The sequence below is a fragment of the Alligator sinensis genome, unplaced genomic scaffold, assembly GCF_000455745.1.
Source record: "Alligator sinensis unplaced genomic scaffold, ASM45574v1 scaffold499_1, whole genome shotgun sequence".
Classification (NCBI taxonomy): Eukaryota; Metazoa; Chordata; order Crocodylia; family Alligatoridae; genus Alligator; species Alligator sinensis.
In genome coordinates, this window is record NW_005841864.1 from 3,469,422 (window position 1) to 3,480,966 (window position 11,545).

Sequence of the window (11,545 nt, forward strand, 5' to 3'; positions counted from 1 at the left end):
GGAGGACTCCACAACCATCTAGTGGAGGAGGAGGACTTCACGTCTCGTGAAGAACTCTAAGCGCTGCGGAGCCTAACGGACCCAGCGTGTGCCCTTAAGAAGGCTATAGGGGTCTGATCAACCTCTGGCCTCTCCCCGTCGCCGAGCGCGATCCCTCGACAAACCCCTTCCCTGCGCGCAAGTTCCACGGAGCCTAGCAAGCTTCGTGTGTGTGTGTGTGTGTGTATCCAGAGCTCTGTCCGAGTTATTTCAAGAGGCTCGAGTTTTCTGTGGGTCTTGTTTGAGTTTGTGTTGTGGAGCCTAGCAAACTCCACGTGTCTGTCTGTAACTGCAACGCAAGCAAGTTTTTCCTGCCTGCACCACGACCATCTACAGTGTAAGTAAAATAATCTTTAATCAACCGCTATGCGTCCGTGCCTAATTCTAGTCCACTGGCCTGCATTCCCCGACCTGCGTGCCAGGGCTGCTGGCCACAGCCTGCTGCGCGCCCCTGAGGGCCTCAGACCGCTCCCGGCACGCACGGGTACAAGCAGTTGTCTTGGACTACTGCCTGAGGGGAAAAGTGAAGGGATATTGCGTTTTTTTTTCTCAGGAGAAGGCCTTTGTCCCTGCATCATACAGATATTCACACCGATTTTTGTCCTGCTTCAAGTACCTATGAAGTATGCTGGATAAAATACGCTAACAGTTGTCAGGGTATATGGGTTGTGGTGATGGTTGTTTTGGTGGTTTTTAATTCCAGGACATAACTGTAAGTTAGTTGTAGCTCATTTAACTTTAATTGTGGTTCATTCTAGGGAAAAGGCCGTAAGGCTATGTGCATTCCTTGCCTACCTAATGACAGAAGCAGCAATGCAGCTTAGAAGGGTGTAAAAAGGGTTGTGCAGATCATATCAAGTTGGGATCAGTCAGGACCACCTCAAAGTGCATTTACTGCCTTGAAGGCTATCATTGACAGTGACTGAGAGTGCAGACAGAAGTGACATTTGTTGCATAGAGCACTTTTCAGGAGCTGACTACAGTCATACTGTGACACCTTGTGCATGGCTGCAGAGCATTTTAAGTGGCTGATTAACCCTCATCAAATAAGGGATCAGATGAAGGTGCTCCACTTTGACCCTATGCAACAGAGCACCTACACATATGCTGGATGCCTGTTCTGACGTGTGCTAATTAGCACATGTCAGAGCAGCCTGATGCCAGCAGCCTCTGTCATGTATGTTCAGTGTCCCTGCTTTTCAAAATGGTGCTGGGTGTGTTTTAACTAAACCTTGTCAAATGAGTTTTAGTTAAAGTTCCCTTGACACCATTTTGAAGTGTGGGACACTGAATACATGTGATGCTGTGTGTGTTTTAATTAGAGCAGGTCCCAAGAGCCGCTCTAAAGTGTCTTCTCTCTCCCTCCACCCCAGAGCACTAGTAAAGATGCCTAGAAGTTCCTGAAGCTGCTCCAATCTGTGATTGGGGCTAGGCTGATGCAGCCTGTGCTGTGTTCAGGAAGGGAGAGGGAATAAGCTTGCAGGCTTGGGTTTGCCTGGCCTGAGCTGCGGGGAGGGGGTGGGGTCAAGATAGATTAGAGCCTCCCTGCAATGTGGGCCATCTTCCCCACCCCCCTCCCCACACCGGCCTGCTTGCCCAGCCTGCAGCTTGCTCCCCCTCCCTTCTTGCAGGTAGCATGTGGGGGTGGGGGCTGCAGGCTGGATCTTTGGGTTCGATCAGCTCCAAAGTAGAGCTCTTTATCTTTTTTTTTCTTCTCTTCTCCCCTCTCACCGACCTAACAAGTAAACATCTGTTGGGATGGGGCGCTCTACCTTGTGGTGCTTTATATAAAGTGCCATGAGTTAGTGGGGGGGCTGCATGTCTGTCAGCATCCAAAGTAACTGGCAATCTCTATTGATGTTTCTGGTTTGATCTTCCAAATGCTGATGGGGGAGGGAGGAGGTGCAGTTGATCCCAATTTGTGTTAACTCCTCCAGAACTTTAGCTTAAAGAAAAAAAGTTTTGAAACTCTTACGTCTTTAAATTGTGGGAACCCTCTTATTTCCAGATATTGGGAGGAAATTTTGGCTTTTTAAAATGGTAATTAAATTATTAACTGCCTGAACACTTGTACCCATTCTGAGCACATACTGACAAATGTGAAATGTTTAGTCATGGGACTCTGCCATCCTTTTTTAACACCTTCTAGTCTAGGGCTACTGGAGATTTAAGCTGTTTCAGGACTAGGTTAGGTCTGTACCTGCCCTGTGCACAGATCTGGGGGGTATGGATTCCCTTTGCCTGCCTGGGAGTGTGCACACAGGTGGGGACCTGGCCCCACCCCAGCTTGAACCCATGGGGGCGGGGAGCCAGGCTCTGCTCTGCTGCAGCAGCCACCTCCTCATGGATGGCAGCCGGGATTTGGGTGCTGCTGCAGGGGGCTGCTGACCTAAGCCACATTTTTCCCCCCTGATCTGTACTGATTCGGGGGTGGGCGGGAACAGACCTCACTTGGTATTTGTGTCAATACAATAACTAATTCTTTTTCTATGTTTTCTTTTCTAGCTTTATACTCGGTCATCCTATTCTGTGTTTTCTTGTGGATCCCTTTTGTCTACTTTTATTATGAGGAGAAGGCAGAAGATGATAGCAACACATGTTCAGTAAGTTTTTTTTTTTTTTTTTTTTTTTCTTTACCCTCTTGTAATCTGCATACGACTACTCCATGAATACACATGCAAATAATGCTGAAGTCTAGCCAATTAGATTTTTTGCTGAATCATTGAAAATCATTAAGAGAAAAAAAAGTTAAACATCTTTAAATTAATGATTTTTCCAACATGGAAGTAAGACTGCTTAAGTTAACATGGAGTTCAGCTCACATCTTAGACTCAAAGATTTCATAAGGGTGGATTGCATAAATGTGTGTATTGTTGAAGTTGTCAACCTGTTAGCTGAAATTTTAAGTTTAGCTTGAAGCCCTTCTCATTGGTAGTAACCTCCCATTTTCAATATGTAGGAAGGCCTTTTTTATTCATCTATGATGAGGTGACTAGCACTGTGGATGTGGGGAGACCAGTGGATGTGTTGTACCTTGATTTTTAGCAAGGCTTTTGATATAGTCTTCCACAGCTTGCCTGCAAGGATGTTAAGGAAGTAAGAGCTAGATGAATGGGACTATAAGGTATATAGAAAACTGGCTGGAGCATTAGGCTTGGAGAGTACTAATCAATGGCTCAATACATAGTTAGCAGCTGGTATCAAGTGGAGTGCCCCAAGGGACAGTCCTAGGGCTGGTTTTGTTCACTGTTTTCATCAAACATCTGGAAGATGGCATAGAGTACACCCTCAGCAAGCTTGCAGGTGTCACCAAGCTGGAAGGAGTAATAGATACCCTGGAGGATAGGGCTGGGATTCAGAGTGACCTGGACAAATTGGAAGATTGGGCCAGAAGGAATCTCATGAGGTTCAACAAGGACAAGTGTGAAGTCCTGACTTGTGCATGGGATTGTTCCGTCTTAAGGACAGGCTGGGGCCCGACTGGCTGGGCAGCAGCTCTGCAGAAAAGAACCTGGGTGTTACAGTGGACAATATGCTGAATGAGCCAGCAGTGTCTTTTTGTTGCAAAGAAGGCTAACGACATACTGGGCTGTGTTGGTAGGAATGGTTGCCAGCAGGTCAAAAGAAGTGTTATTCCCCTCTATTCAACACTGGTGAGGTCATGTCTGGAGTACTGTGTTCGGTTTGGGCCCCCCACTACAGAAAGGATGTGGACAAATGAGACGGCCCAGCAGAAGGCAACAAAAATGGTTCAGGGGCTAAGGCACATGACTTGTGAGGAGAGGCTGAGGGAACTGGGTTCTAGTTTAGTGAAGAGAAGATTGAGAAGGCATTTAATAGCAGCCTTCAGCTACCTGAAAGGAGATTTGAAAGAGGATGGGGCTAGACTGTTCTTACTAGGTGTGCACTGATTTAAAGATTTTTCTTGGCTGATACCAATCCCATAGCTGATTTCATAGGAATGCAGCCTGGCAACTTGGAGAGCAGAATCTTGCCAGTAAGTCTGTCGAAGGGAATGGGTGTAGGGGGATGGATTGAGGCTCCCCACAGTGAGGGAGGGAGTAGAGCAGGCGCTGCCCAGCCAGGCAGTGAATGCGACCACGGTGCGTGGGGCAGAGCTGTGGGTGGCTCCCTGCCACTACATGCACCCCAGGGGGAGGCATGGCAGGGCATGTGCCCCACGTGGATTTGTGTGTAGGGCAGAGGTGGACTACCTGCTGCAGGTTCAGGGCCAGGAGCTGCACCAGCCTTCTCCTGGTGGGGGTGCTGGGCTGGGACTGTGTGTTCAGAGCAGACTTAGCTGTGTGGGGTGGGTGGCAGTGCTAGGAGGGAGGGCTTTGGGGGGCTACGGGGAGCCTCCCCTAGTGCCACTGTGGCCCACCCCGTGCAGCTTAGTCTGCCCCGAGCACAGCCCGAGCCCAGCCCCACACTCCTGGAAGAGGCTGGTGCAACCCTTTTGTCCCGAGCCTGCATTGGGCAGCCAGCCTCTTCCCTGCAACATCTGGGGAAGGCACATGCCCCCGTTGGGGGGTGCATGCAGCAGCAGAGCCACCCACCCCCTGCCCACCTCCTTGTCTCACCCCCCCCTGCCGTGCCCCACAGTCACATAGACTGCCTTGGCTGGGCTGCCGCAGCCCCACTCCTTCCTTCACCAGGGGGCCTTGATCTGGTCCCCCATGCCCCTGCCCTTCCCAACGAATTCACCAGTTGCATACTGTTCTCCAAGCCACCAGACCTGCATTCCTGGCCACATGGATGCTGCGGCTGCACGCATGCATGCATGCAATGCTTATTGGTGACATCATTGGCAATCTGCTTGCTTTTTTTTTCCAATGTTAACTTTCCTGTTAGTGTCGATCTGATATGTGACCTGATACATCAGTGCACCTCTAGTTCTCAGTGGTGGCAGATGGCAGAACAAGGAGCAATGGTCTCAAGTTGCAGCAAGGCAAGTTTAAGTTAGTTAGCTATATTTAGAAGAACTTTCTCAATAGGAGGGTAGTAAAACAGTGGAACAGCAGATTACCCAGCGAGGTGGTAGAATCTCCATCCTTGGAAGTTTTTCAAGACCCAGCTAGACAAAGCTTTGGCTGGTATGATCTAGTTGGGGATGATCCCCCTTTTGAATAGGGGGTTGGACCAGATGACCTCCAGAAGGCCCTTCCAACCCTAATTTTGTATGATTCTGTGTTTTGTGTTTGTTTTTTTTTTTGTTTTTTTTTTTTTTTAATCGCTTCATGTCCACTTCTAAACAGAGGCTTCTTGTCATGTTTCCACTACAAGCAAAATAGGGAAAGTCATTGTTTACACCATTGAATAATATAACCAATATGGCCAGAGTAGTTCTATTTCCATCGCCAACAGCTTGGGTAGAACTTAATGACTGATATCCCTTAATGACAAAATGCAAGATTTGCATCTGAAGTGAATCTTAATTCTTAATATGCTGCTTCACTGAATTTCATGTAAATCTTTTAAGTAAAAAAAAAAAAAAAAAAAAGCATGTCATGCTAAATGTGTAATGTAACTTTACTTGGATTTGTTTGGCCAAATGCTTTTTAGTTTCATTATGTCAAATAAACTAATGTTTGCTTTGATCTACAGCAGGTCAAAACTGCACTCAAGTATTCTCTGGGATTTCTTGTGGTGTGCACAGTTCTTCTTTTAATTGGGTAAGTACAGACCTTTCTATGTATTGGAGACAGATAGATCAGATTATTATTGTTGGAAATAAATACTTAGTAATAAAAAATAATCAAAGTATTTTTGGCCTATACAACAATAAGCTTGGGTAGATAGAGCAGATGTTAATTCCTCCAAAGGACCTTTTTATACTATTCAGCTCTAAGAACATTAAGAATTCCTCAGTCTGTTAAATGTGAAACTATTTAGCTTGCTGTATCTTAATGCCTAAACTCCAAGGAACAGAGGTAAAGGTATAAATGCAGGTTTAACTTTACCTTACTTCTGATTGTAACTGAAGACACTCTTATGAGAGACTATACTTACTTTTAAGTTTACAGTTTAAAATAGATACCAACCCTAGTGTATATTAATTTCTAGTTTGTTTACTTTACTTTATAATTTTATGAATTAATGCCTTGATTCAGGAAATCATGCAAGTATTAAGGGTTAAAACTTAATGTTTTCCCAAGCAGGGATTCTTTTTCTTTGTACTGATATAATCATGTAGTCTTGGTTTATTTAATGTATGTACACATGTGAATTATGGCACTGGACTAGAAAAGGGCCAATGTAGTGCTCTTGTTTTAAAAAATGTGAGAAGGGGGCCTCACAGAGCTATAAACTGGTTAGGATCACCTCATTACCTGGGAAGTTACTGGAGTGTATTCCAGAGGATGCCATTTGCAAGCATTTAGAGGAGGAAAGGTGATCATAAGCTTGTCAAACATTTGATCTCCTTTTTTTACTGAAGTAACTACTTGGGTGGATGAAGGGAATGCTGTTGCTATAGTGTTTATCAACTTCAGCAAGGCTTTTGACAGGGTCCTGCATGACCGTCTCATAAACAAATTGGAGAAATGTGGGCTCGAAGAAAACATCTACTAGGTGGATAGGTAACTGGTTCAGTAGCTGCAAGTCAAAGGTAATTGTGAATAAGTGCATGTCAGAATGCGAGGAGGTTTCAAGTAGAGTCTTATAGAGGCCTGTCCTGGGCCTGTTGCTGTTTAACATGTTTCATTAATAATTTGGATGCTGGCATAGAAAGCTTCTTGAGCAAGTTTGCAGATGACCTAAAACTGACAAGGATTATACACATGTTGGATGATGTGAGTGCAATTCAGAAAGATCTCAACAGAATGGAAAGTTGGGCTAGAGATAACAGGATGAAGTTACATGAGAAAAAATTAAAAGGTGCTACATTTTGGGAGGAATAATCAAAAAACACAAATGCAAACTGGGGGACACCTGGCTGGATGACAGCACTGTGGAAAAGGGACTTGGGAGTCCTGGTAGGCCACAGACTCGGTATGAATCGTAGTGTGATGTAGCCACACGAGGCAAATGCGATTTTTTTTTTTTGGGATGCGTCAATAAAAGCATTAGACGCAAGATGCGGGAGGTGATAGTGCTTCTACTTGGCACTGGTTAAACCTCATGTAGAGCACTGGGTGCAGTTCTAGGCTCCACACTTAAAAAGATGTGGAAATGTTAGGGGAGATCCAGAGATGGGCAATGAAGATGATCAAGGATTTGGAAGGCAAGTTGTATGTGAGGGGGCCAAAGGAGCTAAGCATGTTCAGCTTGTGGAAAAGGTGCAGAGGGGACATGAGAGCAGTCTTCAAACACTTGAAGGGCTGCCACGAAGAAGAGGGAAAGGACCTTTTTTCTCTTGCTGCAGAAGATGATGTGGACCAATGGCTTGAAGTTGCAGCAAAATAAGTAGATTGGCTATCCAGAGAAACCTTTTCTCACATCTAGAACAGCGAGGCAATGGAATAAAACTGCTAGGGAAGCTGTAGACCCTCCATCATTGGAGGTATTCAAGAAGAGGCTGTGGATGACTTGGGCATACCTATATCTATATTTTAATTTCTCCGTGCCTTTGAGCTTTGCTGGTCATCCCTGCACCCTCCCCTTCCTCACCTCTCTCACTTATTTATTTTTTTTTTTAATTTTTTTTTTTCTGCTCCATGCCTTGATATTTAAGCCTTCCTCAAGAGTCATCCACCATTGGCTACAGTCAAGGCTGGGGATTTTGTCTGGGGTGTGCCAGTGCTCCTACTGGGCCCAAAGCGAGAGTTACCTGCCTAGCGTGTCTTGCTTGTCCACTCGGGGTCACTGATTGCCATATTTGGGGTCAGGAAGGAATTTTACTCCATCAGATTGGTATGCTATGGATTGTGGGGTGTTTTGCCTTCTGCAGTGGGGGTATGGCTCCTTTACTGGGGATCTCTTGAGCATATGTTGACATTTCATAACAGCAGGATGCTTGCTGCTGTGGTTCCCCCTGCTTTATCTGTGGTAAGTTATAGTGTTAATGTTTGTGTTGTCAGGGTTGACAGTCTTTTATATGGAGTTTTGACTATGGATTGTTTAAGTTAGTTTGGATACGGATTATCTTACTTTAGGAAGGGGACGGACTAGACCTCTGGAGGTCCCTTCCAGACCTACTTTTCTGTGACTCCCATGGTTCATATTAGGGGTCCACCAATTAAGATTTTCTTGGCTGATACAATAGCTGATTATTAACCAACCATATTGGCTGATGCTGATCCGATAACCAATTTACTTTTACAATGTAAGGCATTTGGCATTTTAAATTACTGACATTTAAATAAACTTTTTTGGGGGGGCACGCTCTCCAGGAGCCTCCTGCTTCACATGCATCAGCATCCCAACGCTTAAATGGTGATGAGGGTGCTTGAACTAAAAATTGTTGAATGAGCTTTAATTAAAGTGCTGCTGCCACCATTTTTAAGCATGGGGACACTAAGTGGAGCAGGACGAGGGTGGATGCAGGCTACCCACTGTGAGATTGGGTCTCTCTGCTCTGCTGCCTTTGCCCTGGGAGCCCCACACTGGCTGTAACTGTTGCTTGCTCGGCAGTGGGAGGCACAACTTGCTGCATCCTGAGAGGCAGCAGAGCAGAGACCCATGCCCACAGTGAGCAGCCCGCATCCACCCTATACACAAAACTGGGGGGGGCAGGGGCACATGCCTCCCCTGGGGGTGCACGCAGTGGTGGGGAGCTGCCTCCCATGTCCCCTGGACAAACTGCCTGTGGCTCCATCCCACTTTGGCTCTGGATCCTATGCACCACCCTGGCTGGGCGGTGCCCCCCAGCCCATGCCTCACTTCCTTCCTCATTGTGGGGGCTTCTGAAGCTTCCCCCTCACATGCCCCTTCTATTCATAGACTTACCTGCAGGGAGCTGCTCTCCGTGCTGCCTGACTATATTCCTGGCCACGTCCATTACAGCTGTGTGAAACAGCTGTGTTTTGATTTGGTTTCAGATTCAGCCGTTTTGGAGGAAGGGGATTCATTTTGGTGTTTTGGATCACTGTCCATTTTGGTGTTTTGTTTCAGCCGAATCTGTTATGAGGATTTGGGTCTGCCAAATCTTCAAATCTGTTTTGAACAGGCTGCAAGGGAAGCTTTGCACAGCCCTACCCACCCCGATGGGGCTTGGGGCCAGGGGCTGCAGGGTCCCAGTGGGGAGCAGGATGGGGCCATGGGTGGCTTGTTCAGGCGAGGGGAAGGGCCGCTGCTTCCTATGCAGGCAAGGAGACCCCCGCATGGATCTCTGATCCCTGTCATGCTGGGTCACAGGGCAGGGAAACAATGCAGAGCAGGGAGCAGATATCTGTGCCAGGGTTTCCTCCCCACTGCTGCCAACCCTGGGTTGCCCTGGAGACATGGGGCTGTGCAGGGCAGACGGTGGTGGGGAAGAAACCCTGGCACAGATTTCTGTTCCCTGTGGAGGCAGGGTGCGCGGCAGGGATTCCCCAGCTCTTCCTGGGGGGGCGCAGAGCCCCGGATCTCCATGCTGGGTTTCAGCAGGCTGGAGTCCATGACAGCACCTCAGTCTTCCTGGTATTCTGCCACTGGCCCCAGCCTGCGGTGGCAGCCTGCTGAAACCCCGTGCACAGATCAGGGGCCTGTGCCCCCTGTGAAGAGCTGGGGAAATGATCAGAGAGCTGGGGAATCGAACCAGGAGCTAGATATCAATGTTGGAGCAGTCCTTCATCCCCTCTTTCCCCTGCCGCCTCCTTAGTTTTTGCTCCTGGCAGCCCCAAGTGCAAGGCCCCTTGTAGGCTAGAACGCTGCCTGCCTGCAAGGTGAAACCTGCCGCTTCTTAAGGGAACCGAGGCACCCGGGGGCCATGGTCCCACAGGGAAGAAGGAACCCAGGTGTCCAAGGCCCTGGCCAGAAGGCAGAATTATTGGTAAACATTGGCTACAACGGCCTAAAAAAGCCAATAGCAAATTAATGCAATTTCCCTCTTTATTAGCACTGATCCAGTAGGCAACCAATATATTGCTGCGCCTCTTAGTTTATACTATGTTTGATTGGCATAAGTTCAGGCTGTATACATTATGCCAGTGAGGGAACATTTTTTTTTTTTTTAAATTATCCATTGAAAAGCAGGAATCAAAATCCTGCTTCTTTCATTTCTAGTAATTAGTTCAGACTTACTGAGGAGAATTGGCCATTAAAACATGAAAAACGAGATGTTTTTAAGGTGTGCTGAAAACCAGATTTTTAGTTCTGAGGTCTTGACAGATTCAGCAAATCCAGTAACTGTTGGAGACATGGCAAAATTCTCCCTATTTCTGCCCATGAATGTGATTTTTATTTAATTTTATTTGTGTGTGTATATTTCTTTTTTAATAACCCGGTATTCAGTTTTACTGAATACTATTTTGGAATACTATTGGTTATTCTGGTGGTAAGAAGATGACAAAAATTGGAAAGGATTCTCAAGCGTTTTTTTAGAAATTATTTGGAAATAGGAAAATTTCATCTTGAGACAAAGTTCAGCCCTTCAATTGTTAAGAGTAGTGGTTTTTGATGTGGAAATGCATAGTCTAGTAGTCATGGAGTGCTGATGTTTGTTTTATTAAAGTATAATATTGCAGCCTGAATTCTTTAAAGCTATTCAGATTTCAGATTAAAAAGAATTGTTATTGAGTGTAGTTAATTTTAGTTAAAAAAAACAAACAAACAAACAAAAAACCTAGAAGTACTTGCCAGTAGGTAGCTAGAGGCACTATCTGTCTACTGTATTTACTGAAATCAAAGACCTGTTTTGTGGCTTGCCTTTCCCTGATCAGAAGTGTGGAGGTTCAAATATTGGCCCTGGGGCAGGTGATAGTAATTCAATTCCATCTTCAGCTCCACCAGTGCAACTTGAAGTGTGGGGGAGACCATGCAGTCCACCTCCCTTCTCCCAAACTTAAATTTTGGGCTTGGCCTTGTCCCCACATGCAACCCTGTTAGGTCCTGAGCTCCTACCACTGCTTTTGCTTGCCAAGGTTAGGTCAGGGTTGCAAAACAAAGTTTCTACCCCTTGCCTGCCCTTTCACCTTCCCCTTCCCCTTTTCCTTTCCCTCCCTGTGCTCTGGCAGGCTCCATTCCAGCTGCAACCTGGGTTACTGAGCACAGCCCCAGCCAGGCCCCGGAGCAGTGGTGCTCCAGGTAGCGGTGAAGGTAGAGCAAAGGTAAGGGGGAATGCAGTGCAGCAGGGGAGGTGGGGAATGCTGGTTGTGGTACGGGGCAGGCAGCTGTTGTGGTGCCAGCCCTGACCTGGATTTGGGGTCAGAGCCAGAGCTGCAGCAGTGCTGTCTGCCACCAGCACTTTGTACTGGATTTGAAGATGAGGGGCTTCCCTCCACACCCCATGCTAAATGGAGAGGAAAAGCCTTGTCCCTTTAATTGAGTAAATACTTTATGTAGATTTATTCTAGTCTAAAATGATTTTTCTGTTGTGAAGAGACATTTTTCTGAGGCTTCCTGCAGTTTTCAGACTTTTTCTTAAAGC

General features: G+C 46.5%; 1 protein-coding gene across 1 annotated transcript in view; it reads left to right on the forward strand.

Annotated features, from left to right (window-relative positions):
• Positions 1-11,545, forward strand: part of LMBRD1 (LMBR1 domain containing 1) — a 223,701-nt gene that overhangs the window by 49,438 nt on the left and 162,718 nt on the right. The window contains exons 4-5 of the mRNA XM_006016640.3: positions 2,545-2,642; positions 5,644-5,711. Of these exons, the coding sequence (XP_006016702.1) occupies positions 2,545-2,642; positions 5,644-5,711 (166 nt within the window). The remainder of the gene's footprint in view (positions 1-2,544; positions 2,643-5,643; positions 5,712-11,545) is intronic.